Source organism: Octodon degus, unplaced genomic scaffold (assembly GCF_000260255.1).
Source record: "Octodon degus isolate 3935 unplaced genomic scaffold, OctDeg1.0 scaffold00178, whole genome shotgun sequence".
In the NCBI taxonomy this organism is placed as follows: Eukaryota; Metazoa; Chordata; class Mammalia; order Rodentia; family Octodontidae; genus Octodon; species Octodon degus.
In genome coordinates, this window is record NW_004524754.1 from 343,182 (window position 1) to 360,019 (window position 16,838).

Sequence of the window (16,838 nt, forward strand, 5' to 3'; positions counted from 1 at the left end):
GAGGGGGAGGGGAGCAGGAGGGAGGAGGAGGGAGCGCGGAGGACGAGGCCCGGCCGGGAGCGAGCGCGCGGCGAAGGCGGAGGGAGGGAGCGGCGGGCGGCGGGCGGCGAGGGAGGCGTCGCGGAAGGGCCGGGCTGAGCCGGGCCGGGAGGAGGGGCCGCGCTGGGGCGCGGATCTGGGGGTCCGGGAAGTCGGGGGTGGCGGGGTCTGTAGTCTGCGCGAGGTGGGAGGAGTTTGAGGGCTATGGAGGGGAAGACCCCGTAGCGGCGGGGCCTGGGGAGCAGTGGGGTGTGCGTCGAGGGGAAGGGGAGTAGCTGGGCTCTTCAGAGAGAATGTGGTGGAAGTTTGGGGACTTGAAGGGTGAAATTGAAAGAAAATATAATAAAGTCGCATAGGAAGACAGGGTTTTTGGAATAAAGTCGAATCCTCTGGGTGGCTGGTGTTCGGGAGAGTGGGGACCGAGATTTGGAGGTGAGGAAGAAGTGCAGACATGTCTGAGGAGGGGGGGAGCAAGCGTGAGAAACCTAGAAGGGACCAGTGGGCCAAGTGCCTGCCTGGGCCACACTAGGTTTTGAGTGGCAGGTGTCCGTTCTGGGCCTGGGACTTTCTGGTCACCTGAAGAGGTTTCCCTTTGGCAGAGAGAAGGGGTTAAGATAGGAAGTAAGACCAGCCATAGTGGTGCAGGCCTGTAATCCCAGCCCTGGGGAGGCTGAAACAGGAGGATCATTACAAAACCAAACTTCATATGTAGGGAAACCCTGTACCAAATACATAAAATTAATTAAATAAATAAGGAAATGGAAGATAAACCATGGCCATTGGTGGCAACATGGAAGGAAAAAATCATTCATGTGGAAAAGAGTATGAAAGGTAACAATTCCCAGGTGCAAGCCTTGGGCAGCCAAGGACTACCACAGGAGGGGCATGGTCTTCAGGCTTCTCCACCTACTACCGTCTCCATTTTCCTCTTCACTGGTATCCAAGATCACAGGGCAGGGTCAGGTAGGGATTGGGCTCCATGTGCCCACTTCCCCAAGAACCCCAGCTCCTATCCCAGTAGTTCCTTTGGAGCCCATCCCCACCGGACTGCAGGCTCTTACTAGCCCTGCCTGTCTCCTTCACTGCTCTGCAGGCCCTGCCAGTCTTCATCCTTAAAGCCAGCACCCCAACCCACCCACCACCAGTGCCTTCTTCTGAGTTTCCTCCCTGGCCTCCCACCAAGCAGCAACATCTCCCAGGACAAAGGACACCAGAAAGACAGGGTGATTTTTGGCAGCTGAAATTGGGAAGGCCAGAGAAAGGGAGAGACAGGCTGGGAATCAGCAAGACCTGGAGCTGGAGTATGGATTGGGAATTCTCAATAGCTCTTCAAATCTGGGGTGTAAGGTACTCATGGGGCCAGTCTGGCTGGAGCAGGTGGGAGTGCTGAGCCGGCAGGCTCTCACCTGCCTGCTGGGAAAGGAGGATGGCTCTGTAACAACACAGATTTTATGTCACAGTTCCTTAGGTCAGACTCAGCCAAGTTCTGGGAGTGCTGGAAAGCTCTAAACATTGCAAGGCACTGAGGAACAGGAACAAGAGCAAGAATGCTTCCTTGGCCTAGGAATGAATCATCATTGTGAAGTCCCTCTGGTTGGCTGGGAGGCTGCCCACTCTCCCTTCCTGGGGCCTGTCTCAGGCCTTCAAGCTCCCTGCACGCCTTCCTCCCTCTGCACCTTCCCTTCACCCCCACTTTACTTCCAAGGCTCCTCCTTCCTCCTTGCACTTTTTCCCGGTGGCATTGAGTTTCCTTTCTGACTTCTGAGTTCAGTTTCTGGCTGGGGCCCTTCCCAAATCCCTTTCTGTCTGAGCTTTTCTCTCTTGTTTTTCAAGCACTGAAACATGAACTAGGACAGTGTTTTATCTGAGCCTAAAGGAAAAATTTAGCACTAGGGACAGGTCATAGAGCATAAAGAGAAGCTAGGGCCTACCCCTTCCAATTCCTCCCTTACCTGAGGCCAGGCTCAAAACTCTGACTTCAGGAAATGTACCACACCCCCACCCCCACTGCCATCCACCCCAGCTCCCTCTCTGGCCCCAGCCCCCCACAACCCACTGGTCTCCAGGCAACGGCACAAAAGGAAAGTGGAGAGAGGGGCCTGGGAGGCCCAGGCAGAGCCAGCTGTAACCCAATCCAACCCAGTACCTGTCAGAGAAGGCAACATAGCAAGAGGGAAGAAAGGGCCAAGGTTAGGAAAGGTGGCTCCAACTACAGTAGTCCTAACTAACCTGAGAGCTACTAAAGAAGGATAGAGGTCATAGACCCCAGGGAAAACAGGCACAGTCAAAAGTGCTGTGAGACCCAAGGGAGTGGCAAGAGGTGCTAGAAGGGAAAGATGAGATGAAATTAAGAGGTACAGGGAAGGCTGAGGAGATAGCTCAGTAGAATAAGTGCTTGCCTGGCAAGTGCAAGGGCCTGAGTTCAATCCCCCGTTCTGGAAAAAAAAGAAAGAAAGAAAGAAAGAAAAAAGTACAGGGAAGGTGAGGAAGGCAAGCAGCTATTTGAATTGAAAATGAGTGTGGTATCAGGGATGCAGAAATGAAGGCAGATTCGTGGGCCCCGCCCATACTCATCTGGAGTTTTTGAGCCCTGGAGTGTGCCACATGGCAGAAGAAGCCAGGACAAAAGTCAGAAGCTGAGTGGGAGGCCCCCAGAGGGTACAACCTTGAGATGTTGCCCACCCAGTGTGTCCTGCAAAACTCTGACTCCCTCTAGTGGCCGCAGCTGCGCCTGTGCTGACCCTGCTGCCAGGTCCCTGTGCACGGGGTGGTCCTCCAACTTGGTCCCTGGACTGCAGCTGAGCAGCTGGGTGCACAGCATCCTGCTTAGGGGCCAGCCATCCTGGGACCTGCACAGCTCTTTGAGTCCTGTCTTCAGATGGTTGGAGGTCTCAGTTGCCTCAGCCCCACCTCTACACCCCCAATACCATCCTTCTCTCCCCAGGTCCCCATTCTGCAAGGGCTCATGACCATGGGGTCCTGACCTACCTTAGAATGAGCCAGGATATTATGGGTAGACAACCCAGCCAAGCACACCTTATCCCTGGACAAGAACTCTTGGAATCTGGAAACATTGTATCCCACTTTCCTCCCCAATTCTCCCAACTACACACACATCATTTCTATTTCCAGAGACTCCAGGATCCCAGACTGAGAAAGCCTGACTCTGCGAGGTGTGTTGGTATACTCTTATAATACCAGCACTTGGGAAGCTGAGCGAGGAGGATCTCCAGGAGCTCAAGGCCAGCCTGGGGTACATAAGCAAGTTCAAGACCAGCCTACAGGGCAAGACCCCGTCTCAAAACAAACAAATTTGATTCTCTGGGTTTTGGGTCCCGACCCACTATTGAGAAGACAGGGCCAACAAGGAGCCCACCTAGCCAGGTGGAGAGGACAGTGCCATTTTTGTTTAGCTGGTTGTCACCTCCCTCACTATCCAGTTACACCACCATCCAGGTCCTTGTCTCTCCCCTCATATGTACAGGTAAGACTTCAGAAACAAGGACGCAATGTGATTCAGACTTTAATAGTGGAGCTCATTTCAACACCACTTTGGTGGTGGCAACTGTGGAACACAGCACAGGAGAGTGTGCAGGGGCTCTGGTGCAGCTGGAGGAAGAACAGAGAACTAGGGCTGGGAAGAGAAAACAGAGGAGCCCCCCGCAAGTACACACCCCACTCTGCACCAACCCAGGCTTCAACTAATAGAAACAGAATGGATGTTATGGCCATTCTCGGTCACCCTTCCCAGATCAGCAAACACAAGCTCATCATGGATCCACAGCCACATGATGGGCAGAGGCAGTCCCCTCAGTCAGGCCACTTTTAGGCCCTAGGGTTATAGGGAGATGAATAATTAACAGGATGAATGAAAAATAAACATAAATAAATAAATGAATAAATAAATGCACTAAAGGCCTAGTGAGGCATGACCACACGCCCAACACACTCCACACAGTTCATGGCTCACATGCAAGATGGAAGACACACAAGACAAGGGAGCACAGTGACACGTGGCCCCACTCCCAACACCTCAGCATGCCAGCACCAACCAAAGCTCCTGTCACAGACGTCCTTCCTCGAACCCCCTTACAAATTCTCATTTTCATCTCAAGTCTTTGAGGGAGGAGAGAATAGAAATGGGAAATGTAGGCGTAGAACCCAATGGACAGGGCCAGGAGAGGACAGCAGAGCAGAGAAGCAGAGCTTGGATTAGCTGAGGAGCAGCCCGAGCGGGTAGTCAGGATATTCTGGGTGCCCTAGGCTTAGGAGGGGGAGAGGGTGAGCTACCACAGGGCAGGACAGTGAGGAGGAGGTTCCAAGAGGATGGGACAGAAGGTCCAAGTGTCCAAGCAAGAAGAGGGTTCACAGCACGCTGGGGTTACGGAAATTATGTCCCGCGAAGCGTGCTTCATCTCCCAGCTCTTCTTCAATTCTGAGAGAGAAGCAGAAAGGAGACTGGTTGCTGGAGGTGGAACAGTGGACTGCTTTCTGGGTTTGTGTGTGTGTCTGTGTCTGTGTGTCTGTGTGTGTGCGTCTGTGTTTGGTACTAGGGACTGAAGCCAGAGGTGGTGTTCCACCAAGTTACAACACTGATTTTTTGTTTTTGTTTTTTTTCAGGAATGGAACTCATAATCTTGCCAGGTAGACACTGTCACTGAGGTATATCTATAGCCCCAGCTTTTGTTTTTGAAATAGGGTCTCACTAGGTAGCCCAGGCTGGCCTTAAGCTCACTTAAATCCTCCTGCCTCAGCCTCTCTCAGTGCCGTGATTGTAGGCATGACAGATGAGGCTTTTAACTCTGTAGTTATGGGTTCCCCTTCCCCAATACCCTCACCTCATGAGCTGGTTGTACTTAGCCAGACGCTCAGAACGGCAAGGGGCACCAGTCTTGATCTGAAATATTTGCAAAACACAGGCAGCTCATCAAATGTTCCCTTCACCCCCAGAAAAGAAACTACTTTTTTAGGGGCCAGGGAGATGGCTCAGTAGAATAAGTGCTTGCCTGGCAAGCGCAAGGGTCTGAGTTCAAATCCCTGATTCCGCAAAAGAAAAGAAAACACTTTTTTTTTTTTTTTTCTGGCACTGGGGATAGGACCCCTAGGGTCTCCCACTGAGCTACATCCCCAGCACTAAAACCTGCTGTTCAAACTTGCTGGCTGCCCTCCAGCACCTGCAGAAGAGATCTACCTGAGCCAATCTCCCGAAGACCCCCCTCCACCTGCAAGTTGCCCTCACCTGGCCAGTGCACAGCCCCACCACCAGGTCAGCAATGAAGGTATCCTCGGTCTCCCCTGAGCGGTGACTCACCATGACCCCCCAGCCGTTTTCCTGTGCCAGCTTGCACCTGCACCATAGACCAGCCTGAGCCCTGGCCCATGCTCCCAAGCTTACCCAGCCCACCCACCCTTGGTCTGTGGGGAGAAACATGCAGCAAGGGCCTGAGAGCCAGGGGCACAGCGGGCAGGGCTGAGAGAACAGGAAAGGGACTCAGGTTCCCTGTTCCCTTGAGCAGCCCTGGCTGGATCAGGCGGGGAGGGCTTGAAAGAGGGAGCCTGCAGCAGCAGGGCCACAGAGAGGCTAAGAGCCACTCACGCCTGGATGGCTTCTGTGACCGAGCCGATCTGGTTGACCTTGAGCAGCAGACAGTTACAGGCCTTTTCCTCCACTGCCCGCTCAATGCGTTTTGGGTTGGTCACTGTCAGGTCATCACCCACAATCTGGATCCCTACATTGGCTGTGAACTTGGACCAGGCTGCCCAGTCATCCTGGTCAAATGGGTCCTCGATGGAGACCACTGCAGAAGGAGAATGAGGTGACTGTCACCCTGCCTGGATCTCTGTTCGGGCAGGGGCACCCCTCCCTTTAATTTTCTGAAATATTGAGGGTGCCTAACAAAGCTTGCTCCTCCTTGTACCACCCACTCTCCCCAAAATAAAATAAGCCTGCCCCAAGTGCTTTTTTGTTGCTTTTTTGTTTTGAGACAGGATCTCACCTTGAACTAACTACTTAGGCCCTGCTGTCCTCCAGCTCACCTTTTTTTTAAAAACGCATTTGGTACAGGGTCTCACTATGCAACTTAGACTCATAGTGATCCTCCTGTTTTCAGCCTCCCCAGTGCCGGGCTTACAGGCATGCGCCACCATGCCCAGCCTGGTCACCCAGTTCAGCGGACCCTGAGGTGAGGCTAGTGCAGCATGTGGTGCCAGGGATGGAACCCTGGTCCCTGCACTTGCCTAAGCAGGTATTTAGTGTGCTACAACTCACTTTTATTTTTTAAATTTTTTTGTTTTTGTGGGCTTCTTTTATTTTTTGAGACAAGGTCTATCTATGTAGTTCAGATGGCCTTGAAATTACTATGTAGCCCAGGCCACCCTCCAACTCAAAGGGATCTTCCTGCTTCAGCATCCTAAGTGCTGGGATTACAGGTGTGTGTCATCATACTTGGCTTATGTATTTATTTGTGTTCCTTAATTTGTGGAGGTTCTCATTCACTAAGTCACTAAGATGCCCAGGTTTGGCTCAAAATTGTTATCCTCCTGTGTCAGCTTCTCAGAGTGATTCCAGGCATGTACCCCCCCCCCACTAAGTCTCACTTCATAAACCCTCCACTAACAAGGGTTCACAACCTTTCTACAACCTCACTTTGCATCTTCCTATTCTCACTTCTGCAAAGCCCTTCCTCATTATCAGTTGAAGCCCTTTCTGCTGCAGTTTCTGCTCTTCTTTCTCTATCGCAGGAGAACAAGGCCCAGCTGCCTCCTCTCCTGGACAAAGGTCCTTGGTAGACCTGGAGAGGGCAGGTTAGTCCCTCTTCAGCTGTCTTCTTTATTCACACATCACTCGCAGGTCCATCCTGCAGCCGGTTTCAATCAAAAATACTGAAATGCATTAGTTCACTGCTAAGGCACACCAGCTTGTCTCAGTGTCCTTGGTTCTCACCCCTTCCCCATGACCTCAGTGACTTTTCAAGTCTCGAACTTGGGACCTTGCACTTGCCAGGCAAGTGTTTGTGCCACTGAGCTACCTTCCCAGCCCTCCCAGTGGCTTCTAATCAGGACCTCAAAACTGAAGCATCAGAGGGCCTTGCAGTTACATAGCACCAAAGTCCTGTCTGCAGCAGGCTCCTTCACCCTGACCTACTTCTCAGGTTCCCCTTAGTACATCTCCACCTGGCACTCACAAAGTCAAGTTGCCCCAGCAGGTCTGCCTGCTCCCTACCACATTCCAGGCTTTTGTTTCTTTTTTTTGGGGGGAGGGGTGAGACAGAATCTTGCTCTGTAGTTCAGGCAATCCCACATGGCAGTTCTCACCAGGATAGTCCCTGACAAAGTCCTGGTAGAGCGACCCCAGCTGGTCCCCAGTGATGTATCGAGAAGGATCCGCTGGGGACTTGAAGTCCAAGTCGTATTTCCCATCTCGGTAAAACTCTGAGGCAGCAACATCCATACCGATGACAATCTTCTCTGTGTAGCCAGCCTTATCGATGGCTTCCTTCACCAGTTCCAAGGCTAGAGATGGAAGAAAGTGAGACTGTAAGGAAGAGGAGAGAATACAGCAGAAAGAGAGTTGGGTCCGCTGCCAGGGAAAGTGTGGCTATGCTTGTTGTTAGGCTGGCACCTAGGTGTGGGGGAGAAGGAATGAAACTGTTCCTAACATCAGCACTTAATATTGGCATCATGTCATCTAAGCATTTTACATTTGTGATCACATATGTGATTTCATCCTCACACTGGTACTATGAGGCAGAAATTACTATATTCCCATTTTACAGATAAGAAAGAAGAAGCATGGAATTAAGTAAGAAACACCAATACCCAGCCAGGTGTGGTGGTGGACAGCTGTAATCCCAACACTCAAGAGGCTGAGGCAAGAGGATTACTACAAGTTCAAGGCCAGACTGGGCTACGTAGTGAGTCTGAGACCAGTGTAAACTACATAGCAAGACCCTGCCAAGGGAGAAAGGAAGAAAAGAAGGAAGGAAGGAGGAAAGGAAGGGAGGAAGGAAGGAAGGAAGGAAGGAAGGAAGGAAGGAAGACCCAGTAGTTTGTAACTCCTCAAAGTCTAAATAAACCCAGGCAAGTGACCTCAGAACCTCATCCTTTCTTTGTTTTCCTATCTGGGGATCAAATCCAGGGCTTCAAGTACACTAGGCATGTGCTCTACCACTGAGTTACACCCCAGCCACTTTTTTTTTGAGGCAAGGTATTGCTCAATTGCTCAGGCTGGCCTGGAACTTGTAATTTTGCCTCAGCTGTAGCTAGGATTACAGGCATGTGCCACTGCCCCCTGGTGGAGAAACTTCACTGTTAAATACGACCTATGTAGTTTTTGTTCAGGACAGTTTCTCCATGATACAAGAAAATTAGGAGGGCCGGGGAGATGGCTCAGTGGAATAAGTGCTTCCCTGGCAAGCGCAAGAACCTGAGTTCAATCCCTGGTTCCGCAACAAAAAAAAAAAAAAAGAAAGAAAGAAGAAAAGAAAAAAGAAAAGAAAATTAGGAATCCTAAAGGTAGTATACATTAGGAAAGTGTTCCCTGACTTACGGTGTATTTCATCAAACTGAGATGCCTATGGAGTTAAAAGAATGCCCCAGCATTCCCAGGGGCTCCAGCGAGAATTTACAGATGCTACCAGGTCTAGCTGGACAGGTAAAAACCTGTCCTAGGTCAGGCTGTGAACTTGGCAGGCTCTGGAGCTGGCCCCTGCGCTGGTACCACCTGGGATTCACAGGAGCCCAGGGATCCTCCACCCATACTCTCAGGACTCTGCAGAATGAGACCATCCTGTCACCCTGCAAACTCAGTGAGCTTCCAAACCAGCCTCACCCTCACTGTTCTCCAGGATGTTGGGAGCAAAGCCGCCTTCATCTCCCGCGTTGGTGGCATCCTTGCCATACTTGTCCTTGATGACCCCCTTGAGGGTGTGGTAAACCTCTGCCCCCAACCGCATGGCGTCCCGGAAGCTCTCAGCCCCCACAGGGAGGATCATGAATTCCTGCATGGCCAGCTTGTTTCCAGCGTGGGAGCCACCATTGATGACGTTGAAGGCCTAGGGAGCCACCAAGGGACAAAGGTCAAGGACCCTTCCCCTGGGAAGGTTAACCCAGGATTCCAACCTGGGCCCAGTGGCGCAGGTCCCCATCCTCTCTCTTCAGCTGCTCTTTCACTTTCCCCCATCCTTCTTCACAAGGGTTCATCCCACCCCACCCACCAGGAGAGGCCCAGGCAGGCACAGTGCTCACCGGCACAGGCAGGATGAGGTCTGAGTTTCCAGCCAGCTGAGCAATATGGCGATAGAGAGGCAATTCCCGCTCAGCTGCCCCTGCCTTACACACGGCCAGGGACACACCCAGGATGGCATTGGCCCCAAATTTGGCTGGGAGATTACAGAAGAAGGAATGAATACAAATGCCCCTCTTTCTGGTCCCTGCTTCCACCTGTGTTACCCAAACACAGTCAGTAAAGGAGACCTCTCCTCTCCTCCCCATCCCAGCCACTCATCCTTTTCTGGGCTGCAACAGCTGTGCAAAGGAAGAAGTAGGGAGGAGGTGATTGGGAAGGGCAGAGAAGCACACTGCTTTCCAAACAGCCCTCAGACTGTCTCTTGCCAACTCCCTGATCTTTATGCTACAAAGAAGTTTCTCCTTCTGTCTAATGTCATAGCAGCTTTGGAAGGAGGAAGGTCCCCAACACAATATGGTCCCTCCAGTACCCTCCCTTTCTCCTGGTCCCTGCTTACATTTGTTCTCAGTTCCATCCAACTCCAGCATGAGGTTGTCCAGTTTCTCCTGCTCCACCACAGACAGACCCTGTGGACAGAACCTCCATCACCCAGAGCCACAGAGGAGGCTGGGACTGGAAGTCACACAGACACCCATTGGCCAGGGTGTACCCCGGTCCCTGTGACAGCAGTTTGTCAGTACAAGGGGACTGGAACTCCCACGGCAGCAGGTGGCAGTATGGAGTCCCTTTTCCCTCCCCTTCCTCCCCATGGGGCTCCTTCCAGGACCCTGGTCCTGCATCCCCAGCCAGGGGCGGGCCTCACTGAGCTCAGGAGGGCAGGTGCAATGGTGGTGTTGATGTGATCCACTGCCTTCAGGACACCTGGGGAGACAGAGAGACTGGCCAGTCAGAGGCAGGCAAGGTGGGCCTGAGAGGGACAGGATGGTGACAGCAAGGAGTAGAAAACACACTAGGAGAGAGCCAGGGACTGCACAAGGCAAGGGCATGAGGCTGAGGAGGGCAGAGCCTGGAGCAGAAAGGCCTCACCTTTGCCTAAGTAACGCTGCTTGTCTCCATCCCGCAGTTCCAGGGCTTCATAGATGCCAGTGGAAGCTCCACTGGGGACTGCAGCCCGGAAGAGACCTGGGAGATATCACAGTGAGGAGAGGGAAGTCCTCCCCTATAGCCCAGCCCCTACACACTCACATCTGCACCAGCCACACAAGCAGTGAGCTTTTCATTGAGCTGAGACCCCACAGGCACAAGTGGGAGCCCATAGAAGTAAAGCTGTGACAGGCACACACATGCGTGCACACACATACATGTGCACATGTGTGTTCAGGCACACACTGACAGGGCATGTCTCCCACTCAACTAGAATCCAGGAATCCCCCACAGTCCTGCCTTGGGGGCCTGGCCTGGTGTCAGGAAGACTCTCAACCCTACCAGCAGTGGGAGCCCAGCCAGTACCTTTGGCAGTGTGGAGATCCACCTCCACGGTGGGGTTCCCTCGGGAGTCCAGGATCTCCCGGGCCCAGATCTTCTCGATGGACATGACGGCTGAGGGTTCCTGGGTTGGAAAGGAAAGAAGGCAAACGTTAAGAGGCTTAGGGGGCGGAGCCTGAGTTCAGAGGGAGGGGCTGGTGGCTGAGAAAGAGGTTACTGCAGTGAATGGGGGTGGGGAGAAGCGGGCTGCAGTTAGCAGCGATAGAGGGGACCCCCCATACACACCCCTGGGGAGAAGGTCAATGCAGTGGGGAAGGGGAGGCTCAAGAGACCAGAAGATGAGAGAACACCACAGGGAGGAGGGGAGGGGCCTGGCAAGAGGATCTCTGGTCTCCGATCACCCCAGAGTACCCGTAATGGTTGCCAGGCCAGAATTTTCCCCAGGAGCCAGGAAGAAGCGTGTCCTGCAGACCCCCATCCTGTCCTAACTCAACAGCTCAGCCTGCCTGGCTCCGCCGCTCCCTAGGGTCCCTCCTCTTCCCGAGGAGCGAACTGCAGTACTGGGGGAGGGAGCTGTGAAAGGATGAGGCCCTTTGCTCCGGGCCCCAGCGGTACCCACTCCTCCCATCCCTTCCCAGGCAGCGGAGGATGGCGTAGGGATGCGTGGAAGAAGAGGCTTCTAAAGGAAATCTGGGAGATAGAGAAAGGCGAGAGAAGACATTTCCCCAAACGCAAGCAAAAAAAAGACGCACAGCTATGACAGGCAAAGCCACGGAGACACTTAACTTGGGAACCGATCAGCAGGACCTGGGCAAAGTGGGACGCGAAGGGAAAGGCGGCGGGAGAAGAGGCAGGGAGAAGAGCAGGTGCGGGGAGGAGGCCGAGGCAGGAGGGCAGCTGGCCGGGCCCAGCAGGTGCGTAGCGCCCTGGGTCTCCGGGCGTGAGGGGGAGGTGGGGTAGGGGCGGGGGCGTGACGGGGGAGGGGTCCTGCCAGGCTGGGCCTCACCTAGCTGGGGCTGTAGGCTTGGCTGGCTGCGACGGTAGCAGCGGCGGTGGCGGCTCAGGAAGGACGCGAGAGGCGGCTGCGGCTCCTGGCGCGGGCGGGCAGGGGGCGGCGCCTGCAGGGCCGTCGGGCACATGTGACCCGGAGCCCCCGATGAGTCAGGAGCTGTCGGTGGAGGCGCACGTACGAGCAGGGGGTGGGGGACTGGGGGTGGGGGGGATGGGCTGGGGCAAGCAGGCCCACTCGCGCTGGTACCCACGTCTACATCTCCAGCGACTCCAAGGAGACAGGTGCAACCCTACACCAGTAATCACATTCAGTGCCTCACAAACCAGGTTACGTGCCAGAGCACCAAGTTGTCCCTTTATTTAAAAAAAAAATCCAGCCTTCTCTAAGGCCCCAGCAGGCTCCAGGCAAAAACCCTGCCCAGGTGCCCATCGCAGAGCCGGGCATCTTCAGCTCTGGCACAAGGGAGGCATCCTGTCCCCCCCCCCCAGTCGGTCCCCTGTGATATCTGAGTGAATATGGGATCCCCACTCCCCACCCCGCGGTCTCATCAGGTCTTTGGGCCAGGTCTCACTCGTTGCTTTCCTGCGGGAAGAGAACAGGAGGAAAGCCTCTGGCTCAGTCTGGAGTACCCAATCTCCTAGCCATCTGGCCTCCTTTCCCCTCCCATCCCTGTGTCCTGTTATTTTCAGCGCCCGGATTTTAGCACAAGGTCTTCCCTGCTGCCTTCTCTTCCAGGCCCCACTCCCTCCTTCATATGCTGCCATCCAGCCCCGCCCTGCCTCCTTCCAGGATCCCCCAGGTCATTCTTTCCTAAGCCTTTTTTTTAAAATGTATTTAGTACAGGGTCTACAGAGTCTCTACATAGATCTGATTCCTAGTGATCCTCCTGTTTTCAGCCTCCCACGTGCTGGGATTACAGACACTCACCACACCCAGTCTCAATCACTCTCAGTGCACCCCCCTGGGGGTGGGGCAGAGCCAGCCCCTGGGTCTATCTAATCCTCTGAGCTATGTGGCAAGCCTCCTCAGCCTTTTATCAGCTCCACACCTTCCTCCTTGGTCTCCTGTCCTCACCTCAGGTACCCTCACCCTTAATTTTCTTGGATAGTCTTGCTCTCTCCAAGAGCTCCTTTCCCTTGGCCCTCTCCTGCCCACCTCCTCCTCCAACAGCTTGTCCTCCCCACCTGCCCAGCCCTTGGCCTCTGCTCCATTCCTCCCTGCCAGCTACCTTACTGTGCTTAGAGACCAGCACTGCTGCTAGACGATGGCTAGTCCGGTTCCAGGTCATGCTCAGGCTCTGGCTCCTGCTCTGGGTCCTCTTTTATCCTCTGACGGATCTCATCAGCCTCAGCTCTTTCCTCTTCCTCAAAGAACTCCTTGTCCAGGCGCTCAAGGTGTGGCAACTGTACCAGGGCCTCTTGGCGGTAGTCAGTCTCATCTGTGCACGGATTCTCCAGCAGCACCAAAGCTCGCAGCTTGGGCAGTTCCTGTAGCTTGGCCAGCTCCCCCAGGCTAGTTATCGAGTTGCCCCTGCCAGTGTGGTTAGGAGGGGGTGACCCACGAATAATGGACTTTGGTTGCTGCTGTTAGGAGTGGGGTCTCTGAGGGGCGGGCCTTCCCACAAGGATTCAGTTTCCCTCAAAACACTGGGCTTGCTGCAGAGGTGCTGCCCAGACCCACTCCTGTCATGCTTCTGCCCTTCATGGAATCCCATAGTCTACCCTGTTATAGGTTGTCTTTCGCCTGCTGGAGCAGCATCAGGCCACCCTCAGACCTGCTGGGGAGGAACTTGTGCCTATACAGGTAGGGGTTAGAGTCAGAAAACAGGTTAGTGGAGGAGGACCTGGGGTCTGAACATGGGGTTGTGTGGGTGCTGTTCTGGTGTTGGCTGAGGAGGAAGCCTGGAATAAGGGCTGAGTGGGAGAACAAGCCCAATCTCCCTATGGGCCTCCCAGTGGGCGACTATGTATTTGTTCTCATGTCCTTTCTTTTTTTCTGTGTGCGCCATCACGCCCAGACTCATGGCCAGCTCAGTGTGCCCCGGGTGCCGGCCGGGCGGGGCCAGCAGGGCATGCAGTAGTACCAGGGATCAAACCACCCCCCCCGCCTGGTCCCTGCGCTTGCCTAAGCAGGTGCTCAGTCTGCTGAGCTATCTCGCCTGCCCTCTTATGTCCTTTCTTCAGGCCTTTGTGCAGTTCATCCAAATGGTTCAGCCTGGTAGCCATGGATGTGCTGGGCTCCTGAAGTACAGGTGCATTGTACTGGAGTGTTCCGCACAAGGTGGTGTGTGGCTTATCTCTGATCCTTGTCATTTAGATGTGATGTCTGCAGATGCCCCCACCCCAACCATCTCCAAGCATGCCCAGTTAATGGCCACTGAGGAAGGATCTGTTATCCCTAGCAGATTCACAGGAACACACACACACACACACACACACACACACACACACACACACACACACAAAATCATGAGGGTAGAGCTGATGGCTAAGAGCCTGCCCCAGAGGACAGTGGCCTGGGCTGGGGCTCTCAGGTACACCACTCAGTTCTGTTGTGGTTGTTTTGTTTGTTTTTGAGACAGGATCTTTCTATGTAATCCATGCTGGCTTTATTTATTTTTGTCTTTTTGAGACAGGGTCTCACCATGCTGTTCAGGCTGGCCTTTTTCTTTTTTTGTTTTTTCAGGCTGGTCTTAAGCTCACTTTGTAACTCAGGCTGATCTCTAACTCATAATGATCCTCTTGCCTCAGCCTCCCTAGAGCTTAGTTACAGGCATGTACCACCATGCCCAGCCAGGCTGGCTTTAAACTCACTATAATCCCTCTATCTCAGCCCCCCAGGTTCTGAGATTACAGGTGAGTGCCACCATACTCTGATGGAGGATTTGTTCTTGTTATCTTCTAAGGAAGGAGACAGTTTCCTGACATTTTTACTTAAACACACGTAAGGCCAGGTGCAGAGGCACATACCCATAGAGACTTAGCAAGACCAGGTCTCAAAAAAAAAAGCATGGGGAGAGAAGAAGAGGAAAAAGGCAGCAGGAAGGGGGGCGGGGTATATAGATCAGAATTCCATCCCAAGTACTGAAGGAAAAGAAACAGAACAGAAGGAAAAGAAAAAAAAAGAAGAAAAGAAACACATAAGGCCTCCAGGGGCTAGAGGAAGAGCTGGATGTTGGAGCCACATGAAGAGAGGAGGAGAGGGGAGGGGAGGGAAGAAGAGGGAAGAGGAGAGGAGAAGAGAAAAAGAGAAGAGAGCCAGCCAGATAGCTCATGGACTAAAGCGCCTGCTTAGGCAGAGTGCAGCAGCCAGGGTTCGATCCCCAGCTTGCTGTACCAGCCCTGCCCCCATGGCACCCTGAGACCCTTGATTGCGCCTGGGCATGGTGGTGCATGCCTGCAATCCCAGCATTTGGGAGGCTGAACACAGGTGGATCACTAAGAGCAAGTGGACCCTTACTAAAATACCAAAGAGAGAGAGAGAGAGAGAGAGAGAGAGAGAGAGAGAGAAAAGAAAAAGAACAGAGACCACCTCTGATTCCTTTAGGTGTTTCCAGAACACAGCACAAGGCCTGGCATCTTATTAGTTTGGGAATGGATATTTAGAAGTTGCCTTGAGAGCAGATGTAGAAGGCTGAAGTGAGGAGCAGACTGGGTGAGGAGTGGGAGATGGGACAGGGAGGAACCCAGGCTCCAGAGCACCTCTTGGCCAGGGGCAGGCCCAGGTGGAAGGGACATACCTCAAGTTGAGGTACTGCAGAGACTGCATTTCCTTGGAAAAGCCGCTCAGAGTTTCAATGTGGTTGTCTCGCAGGTGTAAGGTGGTGAGATCGCTTAGGTTTTCCAAGCCTTCCACTTTCTTCAGCATGTTCTGGGCCTAGGTCCCAAGACACAGGAGGGTGAGAGAAGAGGCTAATCAATCTTTTTGTGTGTGTGTGTGTGGAACCAGGGATTGAACTCAGGTCCTTGTGCTTGCTAGGCAAGTACTTATTCTACTGAGCCATCTCCCCGGCCAAGAAGAGGGAAGGAGAAGGCCCAGATAAAGAGGGAAAGAGATACACCAACAGAGGAAATGCAAAGACAGGAAAGCAGGGTGGGAGAGGGAAGGGAGCAAGCAGTGAACAATTTTTTTTTTTTTTCTTGCCGGAACCGGGGATTGAACTCAGGCCCTTGCACTTGCCAGAGAAGCGCTTATTCTACTGAGCCAGCTTCTCAGCCCAGTGAACAGTTAAAGAGCTAAAAAGGTCCAGATGAGGCTGGACACGCAGCTCAGGGGTAGCTCACTTGCCTGGCATGCAAGGCCCTGGGTTCCATCGCAGAGAAAGGTCCATAGAAGTCCCTATTAAGATCTCACCCAGGGCCAGAGAGATAGCTCAGTAGTGGCATAGGCACCTGCCTGGCAAGTGCAAGGTTCTGAGTTGGATCCCTGGTACCAGGAAAAAAAAAAAAAAAGATCTCACCCAAACCACCCCTCCACCCCTAAGGGAGGTGGAGATACTTTTCCCCACCCCCAAGGCCTGGGTGCCGCAGAAACACAACTGCAGCATCCCTTGGAATGAAGCAGTGCCAGTCTAAAAGGCTAAACCTGTAAGAGGCTGCCTTAGCCTGACCACAGTGCCTCGGGTACACCACAGGATGCAATGATCTCTACGTTGTCCACCAGGGCCCATCAGCCCTGCCAGGTGGGAAGCACCTTGGCTGTATTCACTTCACATCTCCATGGCATCGGACATGAAGAGCTCAACTGATGACATGGGCTTCTATTAGGATGGAGAAGTTAGGAGCTGAGCCTACAAGAACCCAAGCATTGACTGGGTGTGATGGCGCACACCTGCAATCCCAGCATTTAGGAGGCTGAGGCAGGAGTATCATTGAGAGTTGGAGGCCAGTCTGGGCTACAAAGTGAGCTCACAGTCAGCCAGAACTGCTGGCATAAGGCCAGTGAGACCCTACTCAAAAAAGACAAAAAAGGAGCCAGGAGATGACTCAGTAAAAATAAGCGCTTACCTGGCAAGTGGAAGGGCCTGAGTTCAACCCCCAGTTCCACAAAAAAAAAAAAAAAAGACAAAAAAGGGCCGGGGAGATAGCTCAGTGGCACAATCACCTGCCTGGCAAG

The 16,838-nt window shown here is 53.3% G+C and overlaps 2 protein-coding genes across 7 annotated transcripts in view; both read right to left on the reverse strand.

The window, feature by feature from the left end:
- Positions 1-3,545: 3,545 nt before the first annotated feature.
- Positions 3,546-11,809, reverse strand: Eno2 (enolase 2). 2 transcript variants are annotated; one of them, XM_004643523.3, is made up of 12 exons: positions 11,718-11,808; positions 10,736-10,835; positions 10,313-10,408; positions 10,089-10,147; positions 9,783-9,852; positions 9,286-9,419; positions 8,870-9,092; positions 7,354-7,551; positions 5,636-5,837; positions 5,279-5,387; positions 4,878-4,936; positions 3,546-4,474 (listed from the first exon to the last, which is right to left on the reverse strand). In XM_004643523.3, the coding sequence occupies exons 2-12, from the start codon at positions 10,818-10,820 to the stop codon at positions 4,405-4,407; spliced, it is 1,305 nt and encodes a 434-aa protein (XP_004643580.1). In that variant the 5' UTR covers positions 10,821-10,835; positions 11,718-11,808; the 3' UTR covers positions 3,546-4,404. The 2 variants fall into 2 exon arrangements, with proteins under 2 accessions (XP_004643580.1, XP_023559499.1); XM_023703731.1 differs by lacking the exon at positions 5,279-5,387 and having other exon boundaries at positions 4,389-4,474; positions 11,718-11,809.
- Positions 11,775-16,838, reverse strand: part of Lrrc23 (leucine rich repeat containing 23) — a 7,769-nt gene continuing 2,705 nt past the window's right edge. For 2 of the 5 annotated variants that reach the window (XM_004643524.2, XM_023703732.1), the window contains 3 exons: positions 15,463-15,599; positions 12,952-13,253; positions 12,202-12,305 (listed from right to left, as the gene is read on the reverse strand). In XM_004643524.2, the coding sequence (XP_004643581.1) occupies positions 12,992-13,253; positions 15,463-15,599 (399 nt within the window). In that variant the 3' untranslated portion in view covers positions 12,202-12,305; positions 12,952-12,991. Of the gene's footprint in view, positions 11,880-12,201; positions 12,306-12,951; positions 13,254-15,462; positions 15,600-16,838 lie in introns of those variants that run through there. The other 3 variants (XM_023703735.1, XM_023703734.1, XM_023703733.1) reach the window with 3 other exon arrangements.